This window comes from Lineus longissimus, chromosome 5 (assembly GCF_910592395.1).
Source record: "Lineus longissimus chromosome 5, tnLinLong1.2, whole genome shotgun sequence".
Lineage (NCBI taxonomy): Eukaryota > Metazoa > Nemertea > Pilidiophora > Heteronemertea > Lineidae > Lineus > Lineus longissimus.
In genome coordinates, this window is record NC_088312.1 from 9,032,973 (window position 1) to 9,060,917 (window position 27,945).

Below are 27,945 nucleotides of genomic sequence, written 5' to 3' on the forward strand. Positions count from 1 at the left end.
TGAAGGCACAATCTGTCTCTGGTCATGATTGTGTCCATGAAGGCACAATCTGTGTCTGGTCATGATTGTATAAATGAAGGCACAATCTGTGTCTGGTTATGATTGTGTCAGTGAAGGTGCAATCTGTCTCTGGTCATGATTGTGTCAATGAAGGCACAATCTGTTTCAGGACATGATTGTGTCAATGAAGGCACAATCTGTCTCTGGTCATGATTGTGTCAATGAAGGCGCAATCTGTCTTTTGTCATGATTGTGTCAGTGAAGGCGCAATCTGTGTCTGGTAATGATTGTGTCAATGAAGGCACAATCTGTTTCAAGACATGATTGTGTCAATGAAGGCACAATCTGTCTCTGGTCATGATTGTGTCAATGAAGGCACAATCTGTGTCTGGTTATGATTGTGTCAGTGAAGGTGCAATCTGTCTCTGGTCATGATTGTGTCAATGAAGGCACAATCTGTTTCAGGACATGATTGTGTCAATGAAGGCACAATCTGTCTCTGGTCATGATTGTGTCAATGAAGGCACAATCTGTCTCTGGTCATGATTGTGTCAATGAAGGCACAATCTGTCTCTGGTCATGATTGTGTCAATGAAGGCGCAATCTGTCTTTTGTCATGATTGTGTCAGTGAAGGCGCAATCTGTGTCTGGTAATGATTGTGTCAATGAAGGCACAATCTGTCTCTGGTCATGATTGTGTCAATGAAGGCACAATCTGTCTCGGGTCATGAATGAGTCAATGCAAGCACAATCTGTCTCTGGTCATGGCGCAATCTGACTCTGGTCATGATTGTGTCAATGCAAGCACAATCTGCCTCTGGTCATGATTGTGTCAATGAAGGCACAATCTGTCTCTGGTCATGATTGTGTCAATGAAGGCGCAATCTGTCTCTGGTCAAGATTGTGTCAATGAAGGCACAATCTGTCACTGGTCATAATTGGGTCAATCCAAGCACAATCTGTCTCCGGTCATGATTGTGTCAATGAAGGCACAATCTGTCTCTGGTCATGATTGTGTCAATGAAGGCACAATCTGTCTCTGGTCATGATTGTGTCCATGAAGGCACAATCTGTCACTGGTCATAATTGGGTCAATGCAAGCACAATCTGTCTCTGGTCATGATTGTGTCAATGAAGGCACAATCTGTCTCTGGTCATGATTGGGTAAATGAAGGCACAATCTGTCTCTGGTCATGATTGTGTCAATGAAGGCACAATCTGTCTCTGGTCATGATTGTGTCCATGAAGGCACAATCTGTCACTGGTCATAATTGGGTCAATGCAAGCACAATCTGTCTCTGGTCATGATTGTGTCAATGAAGGCGCAATCTGACTCTGGTCATGATTGTGTCAATGCAAGCACAATCTGTCTCTGGTCATGATTGTGTCCATGAAGGCGCAATCTGTCTCTGGTCATGATTGTGTCAATGCAAGCACAATCTGTCTCTGGTCATGATTGTGTCCATGAAGGCGCAATCTGTCTCTGGTCATGATTGTGTCAATGCAAGCACAATCTGTCTCTGGTCATGATTGTGTCAATGAAGGCACAATCTGTTTCAGGACATGATTGTGTCAATGAAGGCACAATCTGTTTCAGGACATGATTGTGTCAATGAAGGCACAATCTTTCTCTGGTCATAATTGTGTCAATGAAGGCACAATCTGTCTCTGGTCATGATTGTGTCAATGAAGGCACAATCTGTCACTGGTCATAATTGGGTCAATGCAAGCACAATCTGTCTCTGGTCATGATTGTGTCAATGAAGGCACAATCTGTCTCTGGTCATGATTGTGTCAATGAAGGCACAATCTGTCTCTGGTCATGATTGTGTCCATGAAGGCACAATCTGTCACTGGTCATAATTGGGTCAATGCAAGCACAATCTGTCTCTGGTCATGATTGTGTCAATGAAGGCACAATCTGTCTCTGGTCATGATTGTGTCAATGAAGGCACAATCTGTCACTGGTCATAATTGTGTCAATGAAGGCACAATCTGTCTCTGGTCATGATTGTGTCAATGAAGGCACAATCTGTCTCTGGTCATGATTGTGTCAATGAAGGCACAATCTGTGTCTGGTCATGATTGTGTCAATGAAGGCACAATCTGTCTCTGGTCATGATTGTGTCAATGAAGGCACAATCTGTCACTGGTCATAATTGGGTCAATGCAAGCACAATCTGTCTCTGGTCATGATTGTGTCAATGCAAGCAAAATATGTCTCTGGAGATGACTGTGACAATGTAGGTAAAATCCATCTCTGCTCATGACTGCAGTAATGTAGCTTACAATCTGTGTCTGGTCATGGTACCATTGGCAAAATCTGTGTCTGGTCATGATTGGGTCAATGCCAACACAATCTGTCTCTGGACATGATTGAGCAAATGAAGGCACAATCCCTGCCTCTGTCATAATTGTGCCAAGTCACAATCTGTATGTCTCTGGCAATGATTGTGGAGAAAGTGCAAGCAAAATTCCTCTTTGACCACACGCCATCTCTGACAAGCAGTTTATTGTTGGTCAATACCAAAATCGCACTTCAATTCTATGTGCAAAAGGCAATCCATATATATATATCTGAATCTGAATTAAAGACGAAACCCAGTTCACCTGCTATGTATATTAGTCACCTGAAGATGTCCAATTAGACCCCCTAGCTCCTGTCTACAGTCAGAGTAATGTTCTTTCTGACCATTTACACATTACATGTAGATAAGAAAAATCAATTCATATCATCTTCATAAATATTTATTACTTCATGCACAAATTACAATAAAATTTCAAATGAAATGAAAGTTTCAACTTTCTAGACTCAATAGTGAGCGAACATGCCCCTAATGGCGGATGTACGGATGGCGGATGGAGGATGTACGGACAGACGACGGACAAGACGTGACGACATAAGCTCACCCATGTGAGCTAAAAATGCATCACTGTTATGGACAGTTAAAAGAATTAATATTTTGACTAGTTGGACTAGACTTTCTGTCAGCGATAATCCAGTTACATCAACATCGACCATTCACATACCTTTAACAATCATAATACTGGTAGAGGGGACAAACATAATCTGGAATGAACATATGACCTCTCTGGCAAAGGTAGGCACTTGGGGTCAAAGACAGATATTGAGTCATTGGCATAGGCTGATCGTGCACAAAATTACCTTGAAAATGATATATCACACTTTCCAGTCGACAAGAACAGAGGTCTCAGCTAGTTGGAGTCACCCTCTGTGATTGGAAGACAGAACTAAATTCCAATGTCTAACCTTTAATTTGTACATGGAATGCCAGATACGAATATTGCACCTCAGTTTCAGAGAACGCCAGATATGAATATTGCACCTCAGTCTCAGAGAACGCATAAATTACATAAATCGCCCAAATATATGCAAATAAGAACTGCTCCATGAGAACACTGTTGACGAATACATTGGAATTAATTCAAAGTGTAGTTTCATCGCTATATGGCCAGTAATGGGGCAGTTTTACACCAGCAGTAACCTAAAACAAATTAAAAATTAAAAAAAATAAACATAGAAAGTTGCTGTATATTGATATAATAATTTTTTAAAAGCCTATTGCGTCTGATTGATAACACTTAATCGAAACAATAAGGCTGCCACATACATGGAAATAGTTTAACCCATTTCATACTAACTGCCTGTCTTATAAACTTCAGATCAAGAAACTACCGGGTCTTTCTAAACTACCCACTACATGTATTATAAAGTGCATTGTTATGGAATGCCTCGTGAAAATATATTATGCAATGGTCCCATTTCCCAATGCACACTATGCACTTCAAACCCTGATCATAATTGCCTGATTATAAACAACTTTTTATCAAAAATAATGAAGGTAGTAAAAGATACTTCTTTTTCTTATTAACAGTGAAATGTTTTGGTTTCTTTCACTCATTGGTCATCCTGAGATTCAGGGTATTATGACATATGCAAAACCCTGAGGAAAAGCAATAAAATCAACAGCGAAGAGCAGCTGTTTTGATCACTTGGCACACCGGCACATGTAGACTGCCAGATTGGTAGCGATCAAGAACCACCAGCTCGGTAGCTGTCTTGATTAAATAACCAAGAACCACCAGCTCAGTAGGGATCTTGATTAAATAACCAAGAACCACCAGCTCAGTAGCGGTCTTGATTAAACAACCAAGAACCATCAGCTCAGTAGCGGTCTTGATTAAACAACCAAGAACCATCAGCTCAGTAGGGATCTTGATTAAACAACCAAGAACCACCAGCTCAGTAGGGATCTTGATTAAATAACCAAGAACCACCAGCTCGGTAGCTGTCTTGATTAAATAACCAAGAACCACCAGCTCAGTAGGGATCTTGATTAAATAACCAAGAACCACCAGCTCAGTAGGGATCTTGATTAAACAACCAAGAACCACCAGCTCAGTAGGGATCTTGATTAAATAACCAAGAACCATCAGCTCAGTAGCGGTCTTGATTAAACAACCAAGAACCATCAGCTCAGTAGCGGTCTTGATTAAACAACCAAGAACCATCAGCTCAGTAGCGGTCTTGATTAAACAACCAAGAACCACCAGCTCAGTAGGGATCTTGATTAAATAACCAAGAACCACCAGCTCGGTAGCAGTCTTGATTAAACAACCAAGAACCATCAGCTCAGTAGGGATCTTGATTAAACAACCAAGAACCACCAGCTCAGTAGGGATCTTGATTAAACAACCAAGAACCACCAGCTCAGTAGGGATCTTGATTAAACAACCAAGAACCACCAGCTCAGTAGGGATCTTGATTAAATAACCAAGAACCACCAGCTCAGTAGCGGTCTTGATTAAACAACCAAGAACCACCAGCTCAGTAGGGATCTTGATTAAACAACCAAGAACCACCAGCTCAGTAGCGGTCTTGATTAAACAACCAAGAACCACCAGCTCAGTAGGGATCTTGATTAAACAACCAAGAACCACCAGCTCAGTTGCGACCAAGGACCACCAGCTCCACACTAATTCTTCAGATAAAACAATCAGCAGTATGTAATGAATTAAACTTCCAACCGTCAGTTGGACTTTTTCTCTGAAGACAGATCCGAAGTGAGTTTACGGCTTTCTATTGGGTCTGTAAATAAAATATAAATACAAGAAACACCTAGTAAACCAGCGACAATTCCAGGAATTGTGATATCGACTACCTGGAGCAGGCCACATAACGTCGGAACGATGATTCTTGGTATTGATACGAGGCTCTGGCTCATGCCCATCAGCGCCCCGGTCTCATGGTCTGATCCATGATGCACAACTAAGTTGATGACACAGACCCGTGCCAGGGCTTGGCAGAGTTTATATGGAACTAGAAATACAACGTACATCCAAAGTTCTGGCACAAGGGTAGCGCCTATCACAGACACGATGTGTACAATAGTTAAATGCATTAATAACTTGGAATCATTCCCTTTATAAATGGCTGCAACTTTGTCCACGTAAAATCCAGTCACTGATGATATAAAGTTGGCAAATGAAATGATGAACCCAACACTTTTGGCAGTGGTGTGGAACTTTATGTCAAAGAGCAAACTGGCATTCTCTCGGAACATCAGGCAAGAGGAGCTGAGAAGTAGTTTGATGAGGAAAACCCCCCAGAGATTCCCCCAAGGCATGCGACGGATCGAAGAAAGGACGGTCAATGGGTTCTTGAAGGCAGACGTCTTTTTTGCCCCGTTGTTCTTATTTGGTATCTTTGGGTCATTTGGTTCCACAACGATATGCTCGGGAAGGAACATACGGGCTACGACTGGAAAAGAAGAGAAAAGTTGTCTTGTGAAGAAAATATTCATGAGGTTCATCATCAGCTTAGGCAACTATTGCTTGCGTACAAATTTATCACTATATTCACATAATTGGACCACATTATATTAAAGACCTACAATGTGGCTCATTGAACTTTGAAACTTTGATTACGTCTCAGAACGTGCTACCTACCGGTCTCTAACCTTTGATCTTGCCCATCCTGAGCTGTAGCCTGAAATCGTGGCCATTGCAGTCTTTTTTCTTACCTGCATTAAGAATAAATATGCAACCCCCAAGGAAGACTGCCGTCTGGTAACCAAGTGAGGAGTCCACAATGAATCCACCAACAAGGGGGCCAACGATAAAGCCCACGTTCCCCAAGGACAGCAGACGTCCGTAAACTTTCAAATGGTCTTCTTTTGGGACGGCGTCTGCCACATAGGATTTGAGGAGACTTTGCGTGTGCTTGAACAGGCCTGTAATAGATTATGATATAATGTGAAATTCACGAAATTTGAGTTGACATCGTGACCATCCATCTCTTCATCCATCAGGTGCTGCCATCTGCCTGATACAAACTGAGCTGAGATGTCTTGATTGTTTTTTTAACCAATATAACAGCTAAAGAAAACAATGTTTACCAGGCAGTATACGTCCTATGAGTATGAAGACCACTGTCATTGAGCATGCTAGCACGTAATACCCGGCTGCAGTCAGCACCAGTGTCACCATCAGGACGTAGGATTTCCCAGAGCTGTCACTCCAGCTTCCCTGAAAGTATCAGAATAGAAATTATTATTCGAGCTACTATGATAAAATGTGTAAACCCAGCCCTGAAATGCAATTAGGAAGCTAAATTGATCAAATTAGGTGTAATTAATACAACGATTTTACAATAGGATGATCAAAACGACAAACAGAGTGATTGGTGGAAAATTATTCCCGTCTATGCATAACTCCAGTTGCCTGTGTAAAATCAGCCCACCAGACAGTGCTGCCGACAATAATGAAGTAATGCAACTAAGTTAAATGCCCGCATACTATTATAGGATTTCCACAGTAATGAGGTTCAGCTCGGTCACTGGGTCATAACAACTGACCGACTTTCTCATTTTGTATCGGAGTGGCGCCATCTGTATTCAAGGATGCTAAGTGATGGGTATCAAAAGGAGCCATCGTTTAATAAATACCTGACGTGAATGCATCAATGCCACAGGTGTTGAATAGAAAATGCTTGGGGGGTGGCAACATAATCGGGGATGATGATCGAAATCTACTGCAGCTCAGATCAATACTGCATCGCATAGCAGTTGAAATTTATCAGTTGGATTGCGGAGCGAGGAGGGGATGACATTAGCACGCCCACACATAGTGGTTAACCCCATCTGTTTTGGCCTAGCAACTATTTAAACATGTTGGTTGTTAAGAAAAATTGATATCTGATCAGTTTGCAAAACAATCGTGTCTAACAGACGGTAAACTTGATCAGATGCTGTTGTATGTGTAAATGAATGAAGCCAGTAGTTGTGATTGTGCTGGTTTGGTACATCAGGGAAAATGCCAAGTCCAAGATCTCCAAGTCACACGCGTGCCTCCAAAACTGACTTAGGATTATAGCCTATGGGAATATCATTACAGTCAAATAAGATTAGCCCTAGTATGAATAAAATGTTGTTACCCCCAGGGATGACATGGAGGATGGAAGTGAGCTACTGAGAATGGTTGTTTACCGATCTGCTTTGCTCAACGGCAAATGTAGCCCGTCTGCATCCAAAATCGTAAACACCTTTTGTGTAATACTAAATAAGCACTTGTGACAACAGTCATATTTTAATATGCTTTTTTTATTACGAGAGCAATCAAAATATAATGCTCTTGAGAGATGAAAGTACGACATACAAATAGACGTTTGCATTAGTTTTTACTGACAAAAGAATTATGAATTGTAAATCAATGTTTGTATGGTTAAACACTACATAGCATTTTTTAATCCCTTTGATTAAAATAAACTTGATCAAACTTGATCGACATATCTTTGATTTGCGGTTTGTTTTTCAATCAATCATCTTTCAAAATAACATTCTTATCAACATTTTTCCCATTATATCATCTTTGAATGATTTATTGCAATATTCGCCTCTTCTGGAATATTTTATCACCATCAAATCTAGTCTTTGTTAATTCTTGCTAATATACATCAGACGTAACCAAGTCAAGGGTCACTCTCCATGACCATACAAGACACCTCACAGACAGACAAGTTCAAGGCTGCTTGGAGTGTGACAAGAAAGCTGGCCTTGAGATTATAGCTTGAGGTGACAGCTTTAGCTTCAACAGGCTTAGTTTGGGGTATATAGGGGATGGACCAAGAGGACAATGTCAGGACGAAGAGCCAAGGATCAACCCAGAGAAGCAGAGATTACAATAAATTGCCTTACAACCACAACCAGACACTAGTTTCTCCAGGCAATCATGGTTTTACTGATGATGAGAAATGAAAGTTCAAGGAAATCCCTCATCCGAATAGTGGCTGATGAGAATATGAAATCCAATTTCTTTGGCCTATAAGGACAGATTTGGAAGAAAATAACCTTCTCGCACTGACCTCATCATTATAAATACCAAAGACATCAAAAATATAAATAGAATATTTATTGACACGCGGCCAATATATTTTTTTCTGGTCATTCTTTTGAATATGAATAGGTCTATACAATTTATAAGCAATGGCCTATATTTTACAAGAGTCTATTCATACTCAACGATTTCCCATTAGGCCTGTGTGTATCCTGCGGACTTTATCGATCTCGAGATCACTTTTCTATGGATCAAACTATGAATCTATAGAGGCATATTTAGCCCATACAATGCAACCTGATATTCAGGTTACCTTGGATTTGAAGTGACTTCCTGGTTGAGATTAAGGGAGACCTGGTATACACTATAGCGGTTAGTAGAGCAACTGACTCATAATCAGCTGGTGGGTTCAACTATCGGACAGGTCACTTCCGTTCATTTTTGTGCTTTCTTGCAAGGCACCAAAATCCACATCATTTCATCCTTCATCCATCAAATGAGATGTATAACTGGTTTCTTGAACCTCTGCCAAGACAAGCGAAAAACCTCATCAAGTAAGAATGTGATGGACTCGTCTTCCCCTGGGCTGGCCTCTCCGATGCCAAAGAAGTGCAGTGACAGCTTCTGAACTGGTGAGACAAACCCACGTTGGTCAAAACTGCCAAATAAAGCCCGTGGCTATCCATGAATCTTAAAACGCACCGAATCAAGATGTAGCCGACAAGATACCTCTTTCATCAGCTTATGTTTAAGAAGAAACTTTAAGACAGAAAGTCCTTCAAGACATTTCATTACCAGTATGAAGTACATGTAGGTTCAACCATTGACGTTATTCGGGCTAAAAAATCGCCTGCTAATCTTACGAATTATCAATTCCCATAATGGCCATGGATCTGTCTTGTGTCAGATGTACCCGCAAAATAACAAAGCTGAACTAAACCACACCAATTTGTATAACCATGATCAATGGAAATCGTTCCTGGCGACAGAAAAAAGCTTGCATATCCGATCCATGGAATTGTTCCTGGGATGAGTGTTACCAAAAATAAACCAAGATGGGCGAAAAACGAAGTGGTATTTGTATGATGCAGCAACTGGTGGGCATTAGGTATCCACAAGGGGTGCTATTTCACTGAGATGTCAAGAACTTTCATTTCCGCATAGGCAATTCAACTGCTGATTCAAATTTCCTTATGTTTTTAGGTTGATAAGATAGATTACTTGTGGGATGTAGTAACATTGACTCTTTGCCAAAGCCATGGTGAGCCATGAGTGAAATAATTCCAGAGATCACCAACTCACATTTTCTTCTAGTAGTCATGGCAACCTCGTCAGAAAAAGAATAAGGAATGCATATTGGCCTAATTGTTCTCCTACATGTATCATAATATGAGAAGGGGAAGCCATGAATTTGAGCATCTCCCATTACCATATATGGTACCAAAAATCCTGCGAGTTACTTGTTAAACAATTGTCAGTCATAATGTGGGTGATAGCCACTATTATGATGAATTAATAAAGGGCAGAATATCATAGCAAGTTGAAGGAAAAATTGTACTTCCACCAACTGAAAACTTGTGAACAGATCCATTTCCAAGGCAACAAGGAAAACATAATAAGACCCCCATCTTTCCTTAGATTTCACACTTGCACCTCCAGCAAAAATCGAAGATACAATGAAAAGAACATTAGGGATCGACCATAGACATCATCAATTTGTTTCAGAATCTTATAGGACTGGCTCTAATAATGGTGTCACATAGTACCGAAAAACAGGGAACCAGCAGGTCTTCTATCTATGGCCGACAGAAAAGCTCCACCACTGTGTGACATATCATCATTCTAAGGTTGACTGAGTTGAGAATCACACCAAATGGGGGACAGTCACACCAGAAATCTCTCCAATTTTCAAAGAACACGCTTTGCCCAAAGAAATGTAAAAGGCAAATAATCAAACACCGCAGAACATCCAATTGCGAAATTTTAGCCTAGAGCAAATCACTGCATTTATGGCAACCCTGTAAGGGAGACTGGCCTGGTGGATAAATAATTGTGCCTGGGTGTTAATTTCATTGCAAGAAAATGTATCTGGAGTTTCTCTCTTTGGTTTTTTTTTCTTATCTCACGATCTATCTGTCCGAGTCACCGACTAAAGATGATGACTGATTGCCTGGTCACGCCACAAAAAGAGTGGCCGTGAATATCTCATTTGGTCAAGTTGAGCGACCGAATGGTCACGCAAGGACCTGTCAATGAATATCTTACTTAATCATGCTCCAATAAGAGCTAAGAGGAGGGAACGGCACACGCCGCATGCTGTCAGCAGAAGATCGTGAGAAGCAATGGCAAAGGTAATTGTCGCAGCCATGATGTTCCATTGAACACTGTGAAGGGCCCCGCTGCAAACGAGTAATTTGAATTGCTGATACCTGCAATTTAAATCGCATGCAATGATAAATGCTTATTTGCAGTAATCATTGCAGGTCATAGCAACCTGAGAATCAATATCAAACATAGCGATTGGCAGTTTTTCCAGCAGACAAGACATCTTTATGTTGCTCATAGCAGCAATTTTAATCGCTCGTAGCAGCAATAAATATCATTTGTTTGCAGCATCCAGGATCCAACACCATCCCTGATAGCCACTGGCAGGTGCACGGCCCCTGGGTGCACCAATAACGCACAGCCAAGGACTGGATTTATCAGCGTTGGGTAAATAATATGTGGTCTGGAAATGAAGCCGCCCACAACCTGTTCACCTGGCGATGAACTCTTCATGCCTACTTGTGATCAGATATTGGATTCTGAAGATCTGGCTAATTACAGATACCACAATTCCCAATGGCATCCTTCCAATAAGGCATGCAAGGACATCATTCAAACCAGGCTATGTAACTGCGATTCTCTCACGATCGTGTGCTTTCATCGTCATCAAGAAGCTAATTACCTCAAATTGAGTATCCTTACTTTATCATGATTCAATCGATCACTACATATCCAAATAGACTTGTCAGTAACCAAGGTCCCCATTCAAACCGAAGTTTTTTTCTTACACGATTTTGCTCATGCACTCATCACACATTGAACACTTTTGCAATTCTTCAGATTGATAGAGGAGGTGACAGCATTTTATGTAATCACCTATAACCCCTTCCATTTGCAACAAGCATGATCAATTTTGCATGAACCATGTCCTGTATGGAAAAATATATTTGTAAGAATGAGAACTGCGGCTGAGAATGTCGGCTTCACTTGTTCAAAAGAGAGTCAGGGGAGGCTTGACTGTCTGCATTTCTATGACTGCCTTCGAGGATCCCCAAGGTATTGCGCCATTTCTATGACTTGTATGGTGTCCATTTAGCTGTCTGATCTTACATGTATGTGGCTTTCATCTTTAGTGTAGCCCGAGCTTCACCCAGATTACTCCAGGCTACAAGAAGTACATTAGTGATAAGGAAACCAGTTAGCCATGCAGTTCACTGTATTGAGAATAGCCAGATGGCGAGTCTTTGCTCAGTTTGTTTCTTCCAATACCCACATTGCCAGGAATGAAACCCTTCGGTCGTCACAAAAATCTAGGGTGTGCCAAATTTCAAAGGGGTCTCAAACTACTGAGACTGGTGAATCATTGCACGGTTCTTCGTAGTCCAGTCAGGTAACCACTGACCAAAGGACAACACCTTGACCATACAAAGCTCTTAATCTTATCTCTGTGGTGGAGTTCACTTTGACTGACTGTCTAGTGTGTTTCTCAAAACTTCCAAAACCCAGAAGAAGAAGAAGAATTCAATGACATTTCATGAACACTCTCATACATTACAGTGGAATCTCCCTTAGCGGACACCTCTTTAATGAGGACAGCCTCTGAGTCTCTAGCTGCGCTTACACCACGAAATATTGGTGGACCAATTGCACTTACACCACCACATTGCCGCGACAAATTGGTTCGGCAATCCATTGCCGATACAAATTGCCGAGCGAATTTGTCCCACCAAGCTTGATGGTCCAAATTCGCCCGGCTTGTTAAAAGTTCGGCTTTGTCGTGGTGTAAGCGCAAATGGATCGGCAATTAGCTAGTTAGATGGTTCGGCTCCAGGCGGCGCTTTCGAAATGGCGCTTTCTGCCAAGGCTTTCCGCGTTCCGCTTATTGTTTGCGCGCCATCTGTAGCCGGATTTTATAACTAGCTGCAGCGCTGGTGTAAGCGCTTGGTGGATTTTCGATGGTGCGGCATTGGTTCCCGAACCAAGATTGGTGGTACATTTTCAGGTGGTGTAAGTGCGGCTTCTGTTAAAAGACACCAGTTTTGGTTCCACATTGGTTGTCTCTGCAATTCTCTTGACCTCAATAATGAGAACGCATCTCTATGAGGGACAGTGCTCGGGCGTCCTTTATAGAGAGGTTCTACTGTTCTTTCAAACTGTTGATCTTCAAGATAAACAGTTATACAGGCTCCAAATCGAAGGGTATAGTATTACCAAACCATTGTTCTTGCCTTTATTGGCAATATCACATCACTTTAACATTTTTGCTTCCTAAATGGCACCTGATACCTGACCTTTTGAGGTTGTAGATTGACAGAAAGAATATTGCCACGATATAGCAACAATCATAATGTGTACAATATCAACCACATAGCCAATATGTGTCCATTCTAGCAAATGGATTCGAGGAGTTATTGGCATGGTAGGGCTGATTGCATACAGAATTACCTGTATGATGATATATCACCCTCTTCAACTCATTCCTTCAAGTTTTTATTATGATAGAATCTAATCGGTTGGCCACAACCTTTCCCATTACTTACAAAGATAGCCCGATACCTTTTCTTGGTGTCCACCTGCAGTTATGTCCATTTCTAAAGACAGTTATCTGTTTGAATATCTTTTGACGCTGCAAATATGGTTCCTACTGGCGACTTTTTACAAGTGTCCATTTTGTGGCTGCTCTAGAAATAGCCAGCTTGATGTCTCGCACTCAATCAGAACTTTAAAACGAACCAACTTTGATCTCCAGTTCTGATTCGTATGAGAAATGCCAAGAATATGAATATGGGCTATGACATACATTCTGAAGTCTCCACTCTCCCGAGTATCAGCATGATAGTCAGCTTTTGAAAGGATTTGGGGAAAAAATCGACTTGATTATGTACTTTAGAAGTTGGGTTGTATTCTCAGCAAACTGAGTCATATCTGCATCCTTTTGTTGAGGGGGCTGCCTACCCGTTACACTCTGAATAGGCTGGTTGGATGGCCTAAAGGTTAACCAATTGTTGCATTAACAATTTTCACTAATAGCAAGCATAGAAGCTTAGAGGTGTTAAGACGAGTTTCCTAAAAAGTTCAATTCATATGGAAGTAAGTGTTGCTTAAATTAAACATGCGTAGGATGTACTAAAGTAAATGACCTTAACCCTTTTATACCACAATTAACATACTCTGCATGTAAAATTTTATTGAATTTCTAAATATATACTATTCTAAGTTTTACCAAAACAGCCAAGAAGAGTAGTTTCAATATGTCAATAATTGATTTAAATTTTCAGCAATTTCCCAGTATAACCAATAATCTATCATGAGCCACAAATTTCAGCCAGGGTATGCCCCAAAAAGTAGACCGCCAAGTGCTCAACTGTCTCAAGAAGAAATCAGCCACGAGGTCTCAGAGAACATCATGCCTAGTAGAAGTCAGCCACTTATATTGTTCCAGAGTTCAAACTACTCAAATAGAAGCTGGCCACTTTCCCAGAGGTCAACCTGTTCAACAGGAGTCAGCCACTTTTAGTCCCAAAGGTCAAACTGCTCAAGTAGAGGTCGACCACCTATTCCCAGCAGTCATGCTGTTCAATAGAAGTCAGCCACTTATAGTCCCAGTGGTCAAACTGCTCAAGTAGAAGCTATCCACCTATTCCTGGCAGTCAACTTAATAGAAGTCAGACACCAAAAGTCCCAGTGGTCTAATTGCTCAAGTAGTAGCTGACCACCTATTCCAGACATAATCTGCTCAAGAAGAAGTTGGTCACTTGGTCCACAGGTCATCCTGTTCAAGTAGATGTTGGCCACTTTTCAAGCTGCCCATGGCCTTGGACTGAGCCACAATCAGCAGGATGCTTAAGAGAATACTGGCATCAGGTGTGCACCAAGTTAACAAGATTGTCACAGTTACCTCGTTTGGATTGGTGTCCAACAGCTACTGACCAATCGCTACCGCCACTTCTGCCCTCAACTGAGCTAATGGGATGGTTCCTCGTTACCATAGAGACCAAATGTCCAGGACGTTGTACCCAGTTAAGGACATGGTAAATAAATGCAGTCTGCAGCTTGTTTTATCAGGCCATTGCTCTCACACTTGAATGCACCCCAGTGGGTAAAGCAAATAGAATGAAATGTGATAGGGTAGCCAAAAGGTCATCAGGGAACCAAGCAGAGATCTGCAGCCCAAAAATCATTATCATTGGCCATGGCATCCAGGCTCTGGTTTGCCTCTATGATATTCCATATTGTATTAATTAAAATGTCGAAGCGTTAAAGTCTTGGGGGATCAAGAACGGCCTTTGCTACACAGACTGTCTAAGAAAAGCCATCACATTCTACAATGTAGTGGAACCTGACAATAACGTGTCAAGACGCCGCAACTAACCTTTTTGAAATTTCAGCTCATCCAATGTCCAAATACAAATGATTCATCTTTAAACATTTCTAAACCAATCTCAAATCCTCAAGATGCAACTTTTCACATCATCATCATTCTGGCATCGCACAGTTCATATCACTGTATCTGAGATCGTAATTCAAGTGAGCATACCCTCGAAGCAGCATCAGTGATCCAGTGCAATGTAATCAACATCAGAGAGCCCCTCTGAGAGCAATCAACCTTAGCCATGATCAGCATTTTGACAAAATAAGTGTCGCCCTAATCCAGCGCTGTCTCATAATTGCAACGCATAAATCATCGAAAAACCTTGAAAAAAGGTCACCAGGGTCCTATTTGTACAATGTGGCCCTTCCTTGAAAGAATTAAGCAAAGGAGTTTTAGTTAAGCCGTTATTTAGATCTGTTATGAATTGAAACTTATAGGATACAAGGACAATTGTTTTTAAAGAACGCTATCTCTCGTCAACTGACAACCAGCGGACATACCTTGCATTGGAAGACTGTCACAGTTATGCACCCTCAAGGCAAAACTATGGGGACTGTTATATGACCCTGTGTCAACATCACAGCTGAGTCTCTGCACCATCAGACAAGAAACTGAAAGGTCAGAGTGATTCCCAGAATCCTCATTCCAAACCCAATCCTAAGGTCACCTCACTCCACTCTTCTAAAACCTTTCTGCAGACTCACTACATCATCTCAATCTCTTAATCATCTCTTTGTGAAACAAAATACAAGTACAATTTCACGTAGAAATTACCATAAAAATATAATTTGTATGGACACCAAGGTCCCCCATCCCACTGCTCACATTAGTCACCGGCAAGTTGTCCTTGATACGGAGGTTCAGAAATAACGAGTAAATTACAAACGATATGATTAGGAAACACTTTCACAAATGACTTAATCCTGACAAATCTAATGCTGAATTACTTTGCATGGAATACGAAATGACAAGGTTTAATCCCACTGGGCGGACAGAACAGTGCTGAATCAATTCAGTGAGATAAAATAACCAAATTTAATGCGCATATCACTGGAGGAAATTAAAATATGAGCTTCACAATCTTGACTGCTGTGGTTTTGACTCTGTGAGACCTCACACTACAATCTCAAACTTAGAGGGGTATGTGAGGTGTATCTACTCCATTTTACCCCACAAATTTCACTTTTGGTGATTCTGCACAGAAAAGCAACATTTGAATCAAATGTAACATTTCATCTGAAACTTCAAAGCATTCAGAGATAGAGTGGAACCTCCCTTAGCAGACACCTCCCTATCAAGAACACTAGTTTTGGTCCCAAATTGGTTGTTTCCATTCGATTTAACCTCTCTGATCAGGGCACCTCTCTATCAAGGACAGCACCTGTCAGTCCTGAGGGTGTCCTTAATAGAGAGGTTCTACTGTACTTACTTTGCCACCATTGGACAAAGCCTGACCAAGAAAGAGCCAAGTGAAATACTGTCAACTTTTCCTGGCCATTTTAGGCTTGTTTTCCATGTAATGCCATTTTTCGTTCCAATTTCAGGATAGGCTGGCTATACAATGGCTTTTGCAAGTAAAACAAGGCTTATCACAGACAAATATCTGTTAGTCTACCCGTGGCTTTAATTGGTGCCTGGTAATAAACTTTCCTGACATTTTATCTGATTATATCAGGTCTAAATCACAACACTGATTTTGATAACGCCTAATTAGTCTTGTGAGGATTCTATTAGATTCTGGTTGCTATGGGAAATCAGGGGACAACTGAAAAACATCTAATTCACTTAAAATATCCGATCTGTATTCACGAAAACACTTTAGAGCATTATTTGCCCATAGTCTGCCCATGATTTTATTGCCGCTTCAGCTAAACACTCATAATATATGAGCGACAGTTTATGCTACCAGCAGTGTACATGCTTAACACTGGTACAGGGTTGCCAAAATGCTAAATTGAAAGAATGCAACTATTTCCGGGGTTACAGTACCTTAGTTCAATCGATGGCTCCAGTTTTCAGTGTTAGAATCACCAACCTAATATTATAAATCTTAATATAAAACCACAAAAGAAAATAACAAAGCCAACTTTACTTTGATGGTAATACTCATTACAGATGGTGTCACCAGGACAAAAGGACTCATTTCAAGCCTTTTATGCAGACAAATTGAATCACAGGACAAATTTAATCACGAACCTTATGATAATCCTACTGCTCATGGCAAAAAATGATCAAACAGTTAGGTATTACAGGTACATGTGTATTAGGTATTAAAAGACAATATGAATTGAAATGACTATTTGTACAAAATGAGTTAACAGAATATGTTTATTCTTTCATGAAATGAATCATTTACCAGTATTAACACTATTCAGGCATGTAAACCCGGTCTCCCAAAACAAACAAACTGTTTCATTTGGTGGTCGTTTTATGTTATGCCTACACAAACACCCGCATTAGCATGATATCCACGTGCATCTATTTATTCCAATGAACCCACAAAACATATCAGAGGGAAATTTAAACAAAACTAAAAATGCCTCCTATTGCCAAATGCATACTTCACTGAACCCATACAGCATGCCCATAATCAGATTTGATTACCAAATTGAAATATCAGTTTCCATCACCGGCTGGTTCTCAACCACGTCACCAGGGAATACGAGACGATATGTTGAATCCTGTCAACTTTTGTGACGTCGGTAGTGACATTTGCTTCTTTTACAGCAGAACTTTACAACTTCCGGGACAATTCCAAGAACAATGATACACTTCTGTTCAAATTTCTTTCACCCCAACAGAAATGAACAAGTTGAAAAATTAAAGAATGAGTGTAAAATAGAAACACTGCAAAAAAGATATAGTTCCATATTCCTCAATGAGAAGCAGCTTTTTGTAGAATTCCCCTCCCAAAGGACTATTGTGCACTTCTAGACTATTGTCCAAGTTCTATTTCACTAACGAAGGACATATTGTAGGCAAACTGTCCAAGTTCTAGTTCACTTTCAAAGGACCATTGTAGGTGCACTTTATAAGTTCCAGTTCACTTCGGTCATACATGTTCCTGTGTACCTTTTTTACCTATTTATGCCATTTTGTGTACCTTTTTTTCCGGTACCTTTTTTCCGGTACCTTTATTTCCAGTACTTTTATTTCCTGTACTTTTATTTCCTGTACCTTTATTTCCGTACCTTTTTTCCTGTACTTTTTTTTCCTGTACCTTTTTTACCGTATACCATTCCTAATGGGTATAACACCTTGCCATGTATCATTGAATATGCCCTCTACACTCAAATATATCACCTCAGAATTATGTCAATCAATATTTTTTTCAATTCCTTTCAAATATAAATGCTCTGGGTCTGACATATCACAAAGCAAAGGTGATATATCCAAAGTAAAGAGGTGGGTTCTATGACGTGCTGAAGACACTGCAGGCACAATAAGAGTCCAATGTCTGGCCAAGTGTCCCAATGCATTTAAAACAGCAGTCCAGCGCTGGTGCCAATGATTTGATGAAATGAAATTATATAAATTGCAAGCCAATATTTCACCAAGTAATGTAAATTTTTCAATTCAAATATCAATAATTGAATTGGCTGCCGCATTGACTGCGTGCCTCAAGGCAATTCGTTCACTGAGGCCAAAGAGCCATGGCCTCAATTCACCTGAATATTGCAAAGACAAAGCAGATGGCAGCACAGGTCTATTTTGAAAGGAAATTCATATCGAAGATGAGCCGGTGATCATGAATGAGTGGGGGAAAGGGGTACTTTGTTGTCCCAATATCAAGAGGGACCTATCAGAGGTAATATCAACAAATCCCGACACAATTTTCTGGCCCCGGCCCTTACGAATCTTTCTGAAACTCACTCAAATAAGGCTGTCTATCCCAAAATCCTGCCCACTTTCGGTCCGTATCGGTATCCCGAACAAGACCACTTCGCCTATAGCAGGACAAAAAGCCGAATATGAGTGTTGCTCGAAAAGAAACGTTATGGCCACACTCGAAAGACGAGAAGGTATTACTTGGAAGCAATGATTGTAAATGATCACAAAAACTCTTTGTATCAGGAAGCTGGCAGATCCTAAAGAGATGAATGCATTCATTGCCATGGTAACACGCAGTGGGCACCTTTAAATGGGACGATTTACTTGGTAGGGCTCAGGAAAGATTGAGTAAGTTACGATATGTCAGTGCCAATCTAATATGTACAGGGTTTGAATAGGATGGCACTTTCAACATGATAGATGGGCTTGTAATATTTGAATGGTTAATCACTAGAGGCTGGTCAAAAGAATATTGGCTTAATCATATAAAACCTAGCTAAACGTTTCTGCCACAAGCAACTTTTGTTGCTGCAACCTGCGATAATGCCTGCATGTGACAAAAATCTCTGGTTTGCGGTGATCATCACAGGAACCTGACAAAACAATCAATTCAGTTCAAATTACATAACCTCTAAAAATCATTTCAATGTCAATATATTGACTTATATCAACTTGAATAACACAGTTATTGAACAAGATCAGCTGACATGAAAAAGATAGCATCCTAAGTAAAAACGAAGAACCAAGGTAACTAAAACAACAAAACCGATTCTTTAATGTGAATTATTGAAGTTTTGAGCTCAAAATAAACCAGTGTTTCAAGAATGATATTGAACAGTAGTAAAGTTCAAGGCTTGAAATAAAAATTGCATTATGTATCACGATTAGCTCATCCAGAGCGATATATATATATAAAAATTACAATGATGCATCAAATTAATTGTAGTTTCCAAGCGAAAGTGTCACTTTAATCAAAATTTCATCTTTCATATCCATGAGGAGTATCAGATGATCACCTAGCTCACTTCACTGAGTTGCTAAAACTAAAACTAACAACCCAAGCATATCTTATTTGACTTTTTCAAAAAGGCTGTGGCATTTATACAAAAGGATATGAGAAAACACGCATAAAAGCAACTTCCCCTTTTGTCTATCTTTGGGCAAAGATACACAGAGCATGTTCATATATCAGCTTATTAGTGCTCTAAAGTGGGAGTAACAGAATCATCATTGGCAGTTTTGGAATTTCCTTGGAGACAAAAAGAACCCATTGCGGCAAGATGTGGAAGGTATAGATATTGCTTGTTGCTTATTTGAACTTTCAGGATAACAATGCAAACAGCACCATTGACAGTTTCACAATAAGACCTCTCTTATATTGAGGACACCCTTAGGACTGACAAGTGCTGTCCTTAATAGAGAGGTGCTAGGATTAAAGAGGTGAATTGAATAGAGACAACCAATATGGGATGAAAACTAGTGTCTTTGATAGAGAGGTGTTCGCTAAGGGAGGTTCCACTCACTGTACTGCGCCATCTGTAGAGATTCATCACAAGTCTGCTGCCCGATTAAATGTGCCTATAATATCACAACCACTCCATCTGATGACAATCACATTTAAAACAGAGTAAAACCATTTCAAAGGAGGAGAGCAAGCCATATAAAAGCTTTCACAATTATTCTTCTGCTTTGATCAGCATCCTCCCATTGTAGTTATGTTTCAATGACATTGCAGCCATCATCATTATCATTGAAGTAACATTATCGAAAAAAACAAGCTGACACAGTTTGCAGTGAAGGCCAACAAATTGTAACATGATTAAAGAAACCATCACTGTGTTCCTGTCATGTCAGCGATATTCAACATATGGCAGTACTGGTATTGACAACTTGTCTTTTTGAGGACTTTGATGTAGAGTCAGGTTGGCAAAAGTCTAAATTTCAAGATTATATATCTGGTTAGGCTCGCGCATGGATAGTACAATACTCAATAAAGCCATTCATGCAAATATTCTCCTGACCAGGCATTGATTCAGAGCTCTCAAAGGGGTATTCTAACTGATGTTCAACAAAACATCCTCCCAACTGCATAAAAGTGAGGATTCAGTTGAAACAACAGTCTCAAGTATGACCGGGAACAAACATCAGACATCGTGCACATCGTGCACAACTGCAGATTTGATCATGGATATATAATGCTACTTAGCGGCAGAAGGCACAATTTACCAAAGTATAACCAGTGAAATCAGTTATTCATGCTCCAGGGTTAAAGCCAGCATCATGACACAATTTAATAATAACCACCTTTATCTTAACAACAAAGCATGGAGCAGGACTCCACTCCCTTTCATCTGCACTAAGCTGCACTGTTTCATGATATTTCTGATAGGTTTCAAGTTGGTATTTTCGGATGAGGGTAGTTAAAAGCATCAACGTGATACATGTAGATTGCATAAAAAGCAAGTGAAAGGGCCTTTCATGAATACAATATAGTTAGTACCGGGTAGTGGATCAAATACACACTCCTAAGAATCATATCTTTTTCACAGAAAATGAAAATGCAGAATTGTCAAAGTCTAAAGAACTTTGTTCCGTGATTTGATTCAGCTCTATACAGAATGCATCACCTCACCACAGCCTAGCTGATTACAACTATTGGAACTCGACAGTTCAACACTGGAACACAACTGGTTACCACTGGAACACCGTTGGTTACCATTGGTCTCTCTAACCCTCCACTATGGTTACCACTAGAATACCATTGGAAACTACTGGGTGAAATGTCCGTGGAATGGACCACCTACATGTACCAATGGCTTATCACTATCTACCAGACAGGCACTGGAACTCTTTATCTGGGCCGTGGCGAGGGTTTCATTCAGAATCGTTCAATAATCACATTCCCCGAGACATACGTATTTACCCAGGGCAAATGTTCTTTGTGGACAACACTGGCATCTCTGGTTGCAATGGGAAACCTTCCTGCCGAGACATATGGATGTGAATTGTCTTTGATCAAATAGGCAGTCAGTCAGTGTGCAAACAAAATGCAGTTGGACCATATGCAAACAAAATGCCCCCATCACACATCATCATATTGGAAATACAGGATGACATGGTAAAAGGACTTTGTACTGGAAATGGTCACTGGACTATGTAGTCACCTAGAGCAGTATATAAAACATAGATAGCAAGACTAAAATGAGTGAAAGACATAAAGGCATCTTGTCAACTGGAAGGCATTTAGGAATGACCTCAAGTCAGGTGAGTTCCAGTGGATTGACCAAACAGTGTACATGTCTTGAGTAACGAGTGTAATTCGTACGACGAGTCACGAGTGTCAACAGTAGAGCATTGGAGACTGAGTGAGCACGAGTGTCAATGGTAGAGCATTGGAGACTGAGTGAGCACGAGTGTCAATGGTAGAGCATTGGAGACTGAGTGAGCACGAGTGTCAATGGTAGAGCATTGGAGACTGAGTGAGCACGAGTGTCAATGGTAGAGCATTGGAGACTGAGTGAGCACGAGTGTCAATGGTAGAGCATTGGAGACTGAGTGAGCACGAGTGTCAATGGTAGAGCATTGGAGACTGAGTGAGCACGAGTGTCAATGGTAGAGCATTGGAGACTGAGTGAGCATGAGTGTCAATGGTAGAGCATTGGAGACTGAGTGAGCACGAGTGTCAATGGTAGAGCATTGGAGACTGAGTGAGCATGAGTGTCAACGGTAGAGCATTGGAGACTGAGTGAGCACGAGTGTCAATGGTAGAGCATTGGAGACTGAGTGAGCATGAGTGTCAATGGTAGAGCATTGGAGACTGAGTGAGCATGAGTGTCAATGGTAGAGCATTGGAGACTGAGTGAGCACGAGTGTCAATGGTAGAGCATTGGAGACTGAGTGAGCATGAGTGTCAACGGTAGAGCATTGGAGACTGAGTGAGCACGAGTGTCAATGGTAGAGCATTGGAGACTGAGTGAGCACGAGTGTCAATGGTAGAGCATTGGAGACTGAGTGAGCATGAGTGTCAACAGTAGAGCATTGGAGACTGAGTGAGCACGAGTGTCAATGGTAGAGCATTGGAGACTGAGTGAGCATGAGTGTCAACAGTAGAGCATTGGAGACTGAGTGAGCACGAGTGTCAATGGTAGAGCATTGGAGACTGAGTGAGCACGAGTGTCAATGGTAGAGCATTGGAGACTGAGTGAGCACGAGTGTCAATGGTAGAGCATTGGAGACTGAGTGAGCACGAGTGTCAATGGTAGAGCATTGGAGACTGAGTGAGCACGAGTGTCAATGGTGGAGCATTGGAGACTGAGTGAGGAGCGTCAACAGTACAGCATAGGACTAAGAGCCCCTCACTAGAGTAGCATGTACTATTTCTTCATCTCAGAATTATGCTGTAGTCTCTTAGTGACATGTCACTATGATATACGTATCCATGGTGATGTTTCTTAGTAAGTCACTCCATCACTGACTTTCTTATACTACTAACCTGCCCCCAAAGGCAGCATCCACAAAGCTGCTACTCTGATCTGGTACTGAAGACTAAGAAGATAGGAAGGCAATCTCCGTCTTACGCTGGGTAAGAACGCTTCATGCAGAAGTACATACATTTAAGTGACACACAAACAGCGGTTTAAATCGTTGAGCTACCTGTGATTATAATCGCTGCTGTGTGCAACAAAAGAATCTCACATCTGCAGGTAAAACTGGCAATTGCTGGCTTTGATGTTGCTTGACCCTAGAGATGACCACCTCATATCCCAGTATGCCATTATTACATGAGGAGCACTTGGACCGGGCAGCAAGCCCACAATGACCATCATAGCACCCCATGTGCAGTTGCCACGTCATAAAGGCCAAACCACTAACAGCTATTATACTAAAACCTTTTAGGTCAAGATGTAGAGGACAGGCACTTCAGCATATCGACTTTCTCCACCACACCACTCTAACAGCCCAAGTCAGTAAAAAGCCACACAAAGCAGAAATCTTCAAATGAAAGATTATGTCAAGTGTGGAAAAGTAAGATTTCTTTTTAAGGTCAATAGTGTAGCCTTGATCTCCTTGACGTCCAATGATGTCAACTTGGTATGAATTGCCGGAAAATGGATAATCACATATGCAACTTTGAAATCCTAATGAAACCAAATCACTTAAAGGGCTACTGTAACAGTCTACTTCCTTTCATTACTTCGCGTGCGGAAATTACTACACCGACTGGGGGAGAAATGTCCGGTTCTGATTTGCGCGAGATGTCATACCCGCTGGGGAAATTAACTTTGTCAGCAAGGAGAATCTGACATTATCAAAGAGTTTTTGATTGTGGTAATAAAGAGTTGGATGATAAACAGATTTTCAAATGTTTCAGGTCAGATCCGATTTGTATCAGCAATTCACCTTACCATTGCATTTACAATAACCTGGCAATCAACCTTACCATTTCATTAACATCAACCTGGCAATCAACCTTACCATTTCGTTAACATCAACCGGGAATCCACCTTACCATTTCGTTAACATCAACCTGGCAATCCACCTTACCATTTCGTTAACATCCACCTGGCAATCAACCTTACCATTTCGTTAACATCAACCTGGCAATCCACCTTACCATTTCGTTAACATCACCCTGGCAATCAACCTTACCATTTCGTTAACATCAACCTGGCAATCAACCTTACCATTTTGTTAACATCAACCTGGTAATCCACCTTTGCCAGAAAGGAAGCATTGACCACATGCAACCATACTTTACTTTTTCACTACAATCAGGCCATTGTCTTGCCCTGACGATCTGTACAGAGCCCACACGCACCCGTAGACTACTTTTAGTGAAAGTCAGAGAAGCCTTTGATATTAGCTTTCATCGTTACACTGTGATATTGGCATTAAGGTAGACCCAAAATCGGTAAACACCTTGTCATGGACGTAAACACCTTGTTAACACAACTCCTGCAACTACCTTCAGGAATCGATGTAAAGTCGATGCGGTGTGGTGGTACTGATGCAAAAATACGGTGGTATCAGCACGAGGAAGAAATGAAAGTGCAACACCCCTGTCACTGAGGTTGAATTATCCAGGAGAGCTACACTATGGACAGGGTTTGATTTGCAGACCTAGACCTACGATGTGATCCGTCGGGCCCAACCTGACAAAGGGAGGCGACTAGATCAGAACACGATTTATAAGCAAAGACTAACCGGATTGACTTAATTCCATTCTGTCAAAGTTGTTCTGGAGAATAAGCATCATTATCTCACTGGAGTGCAACCCCTGGGGCTTATATGTACACGACGACTTGCGACAAGACAACTAGTGAGAGATACTGACTTATTTCACCCTATTGCACCCTGTGGGGCTTATAGTGCAAGGACAACCCTGCAATGAACAGGACTGACGAAACTGTCACTTTATGACAGCGTGCGCTTCACAAATCAAGAGCTCTACATGTGCTTCAAACAAAGGAGATAAAAATTCCATTCTACACAGTAATTCCTTTTCTTTTTGGACATACACCTACAAGGGAGAAAATCTGAGCATGCCACACATTTATCACCCATCTCTTGGAAACCTGCACATCTGCAATATCACGGTAAAAAAATTGTCAAATTGCTCATCAACCTACACAATATTATAAGTTGTCTTGCGTATACAAGCTTATAACATCACACTTTAAGCCCAGCTGTATTGAAGACCATTACACTTTCTATGTCCAAAAAAATCAAAATCGCTCATCAACCTACACAATAAATAAGTTGTCTTGTATATTCAAGCTTATAACATCACTCTCTAAGCCCAGCTGTAGTGAAGACTATTACACTTTCTACTTCAGAAATGTTCATGACATGATGAGAACAAGGGATACACCCTCAAGAAATCGATGAATTTTGACACATTCCACGGACACATGGACTTTTATTGAACGAGAGATCAATGATGTTGATTTCAAATGCACACCATATTGGCCTATTCGCCCAATGTCTCAGTCCGTACCCTCCACAACTTTTTCAACGAGTTGGTCACACTGCAAACGACGTTTTGGAGTTCCGGTGTAATTTAAAATAAACGTCACCTTTCCAGTCCTAAAATACTACGGCAATATCATAATTGCTACAATATCCAATGTTTTCATTTGAAGCGCTAACCAGACTGCTTCGTCAAATTAATCTGTAAGGGAATCGAGGCAATAAGACAGGCAACAGTTGGAAAACAATGGTGTCGGATTATATCTACGACCTTGCTATTTAATACAGCTTTCTCAGAATAATGAGACTTTTCTTTTCCCTCAGTTGGTATGGGCGTAATGGGGCAGAAAAGGTCTCGACTGCATTCGACTGTATTAGCATACTCATACATTGTTATATGGACTATTGCTCCACTGCCAGCCAATGTCGTTTAAACATTTGAATTTATGTTTTTCTTTAGTTTGCAGGTAGGGGCAGATATAGTTTAATATCATCCTACACTACATAATATATAGATAATGCTTCGGGAGGGGAGGGAATGCTGGTGAGGGAGACAACACTTACATTTAAGAGGCCTTAAAGAAACTCTTACTTACCACTGTTGGACTAGAAAACAATTGAAGACCTCCATACACAGAGCCTAGTAAGGAAACAAAGCATCACAATATGTCGTTATACTCAACAGTCTTTTTTTATCTCATCATAAACAACGTGTGACAATGTCATCCACCAAAACAACCACCTGAGAGTCAACATCATCAACTCTTTCTGATATACAGTGGAACATCCCTCAGCTGATACCTCTCTATTGGACACCCTCACTATCAGGGAGTCTTGGCCACAAATTGCTAGTCTCTAAAAGGAGACAAAGACTGTTGAACTAAGGATATGTCTGAGCTTAGGATATATCAAATCCAAGTTTCTTGGCAAGTAAAACTATTGCAGTAAGGATATGTCTGACATCTCACATTACATTTACTTGACAAAGTTACACTATTGAACTGATAGGATATGTCTGAGAATATATACACATATCTCAAATCAGAGTTTATTGGCATGTAAGGCTGTTGAACGAAGGATATGTAGACCTGCGAATGTATGTCTAAGAACATATCCATTTTGATACTCACCAAAAAGTCCTATGAGGGCTGGAGATAGCCCTTGCCGTCGAGCCATCTGCGGCAATAATGGTATGAACATGCTCACTGCAAACATGTCCTGCAATAAAGTCAGAAGGACCAACATTGTATTCAAGGGTAAATATTGTCTATTATTGAGCAGTCTGTTGTCGAACCTAGTGCCTACTTGGGCTGCCCCTTTCATCTGATACAAATGCCTGTAAAAACTCCCAACGACAAACATTAAGCAATTCCGACAGTCCAAACAAGTGTCTTGGCTATAAGGTCGCATATCAAAGGGACAGGCGTCCTGCACAAGGTCTAACCTCAATAAATATTTGTGTCATATATATTGTGGCATCAATGACATCACAACAATCAAGTAACTTGCACAAGGTAACACACAAATACAAGACCACACACAAGAACTCAGGACAAGGCCATCAGTCAGCCAAAGACTCATGTGAGATGTGACTTGCCCAAGGACACACCTCAATATCTAAAGCTGATGAGCCACAAGCACATGGAGGGGGGGGGGTACAGGCCTTGTACACAAATACACAGTTTCAAAAGATTGGCCAATACATTATACATTAGAACTTATAGTAGTACTTTATAGCTTTGTAGGCGTTTCACTATTGTGTATATGATATCGGACCGGATATGATATTGATAATATGCGAAGCAACGAGCGAAGTTTCACTGAACTTGGCCATTACGGGCAAGATCTGAGGTCCTTTTATTAAAACTTGCAGACACTTGAGATCTCAAGCTACATTTACAAACTGCAAAATATCAAGAATCGGTTCATAAATCACCAAGAATGCCATTGTATAAATGATATGTGTCACCACTTTCGGCTTCATCGTGGCCATGTTGGTTCCCGCTCTGTGGAATGGCGCGAAATTTAAAAGGGCTTACCTGGGATATATAAGGGCTTATTGACAGGAGGTATCATTTGATAAACCATCAGCGCGTATCCCGCTTGGAAACCTGTGACTCAGTATATGTGCCAGAGTTGATAAACCTGTTTCC

The 27,945-nt window shown here is 40.8% G+C and overlaps 1 protein-coding gene across 1 annotated transcript; it reads right to left on the reverse strand.

Moving 5' to 3' along the window:
* Window positions 1-4,745: 4,745 nt before the first annotated feature.
* LOC135488140 (major facilitator superfamily domain-containing protein 9-like) lies at window positions 4,746-27,790 on the reverse strand. The gene is made up of 6 exons (XM_064772609.1): window positions 27,729-27,790; window positions 26,923-27,010; window positions 26,389-26,432; window positions 6,420-6,549; window positions 6,045-6,254; window positions 4,746-5,782 (listed from the first exon to the last, which is right to left on the reverse strand). The coding sequence occupies exons 1-6, from the start codon at window positions 27,783-27,785 to the stop codon at window positions 5,052-5,054; spliced, it is 1,260 nt and encodes a 419-aa protein (XP_064628679.1). The 5' UTR covers window positions 27,786-27,790; the 3' UTR covers window positions 4,746-5,051.
* Window positions 27,791-27,945: the final 155 nt, after the last annotated feature.

Excerpts from the sequence above, each read along its gene's own strand:
- LOC135488140 (XM_064772609.1), bottom strand. The coding sequence starts at position 27,785 with ATGGCCACGATGAAGCCGAAAGTGGTGACACATATCATTTATACAATG. Across the intron at positions 27,011-27,728 it reads TTTATACAATGGCATTCTTG|GACATGTTTGCAGTGAGCAT; the intron begins GTGATTTATGAA and ends ACTTTATTGCAG. Across the intron at positions 6,550-26,388 it reads TGTTTTCTAGTCCAACAGTG|GGAAGCTGGAGTGACAGCTC; the intron begins GTAAGTAAGAGT and ends TGATACTTTCAG.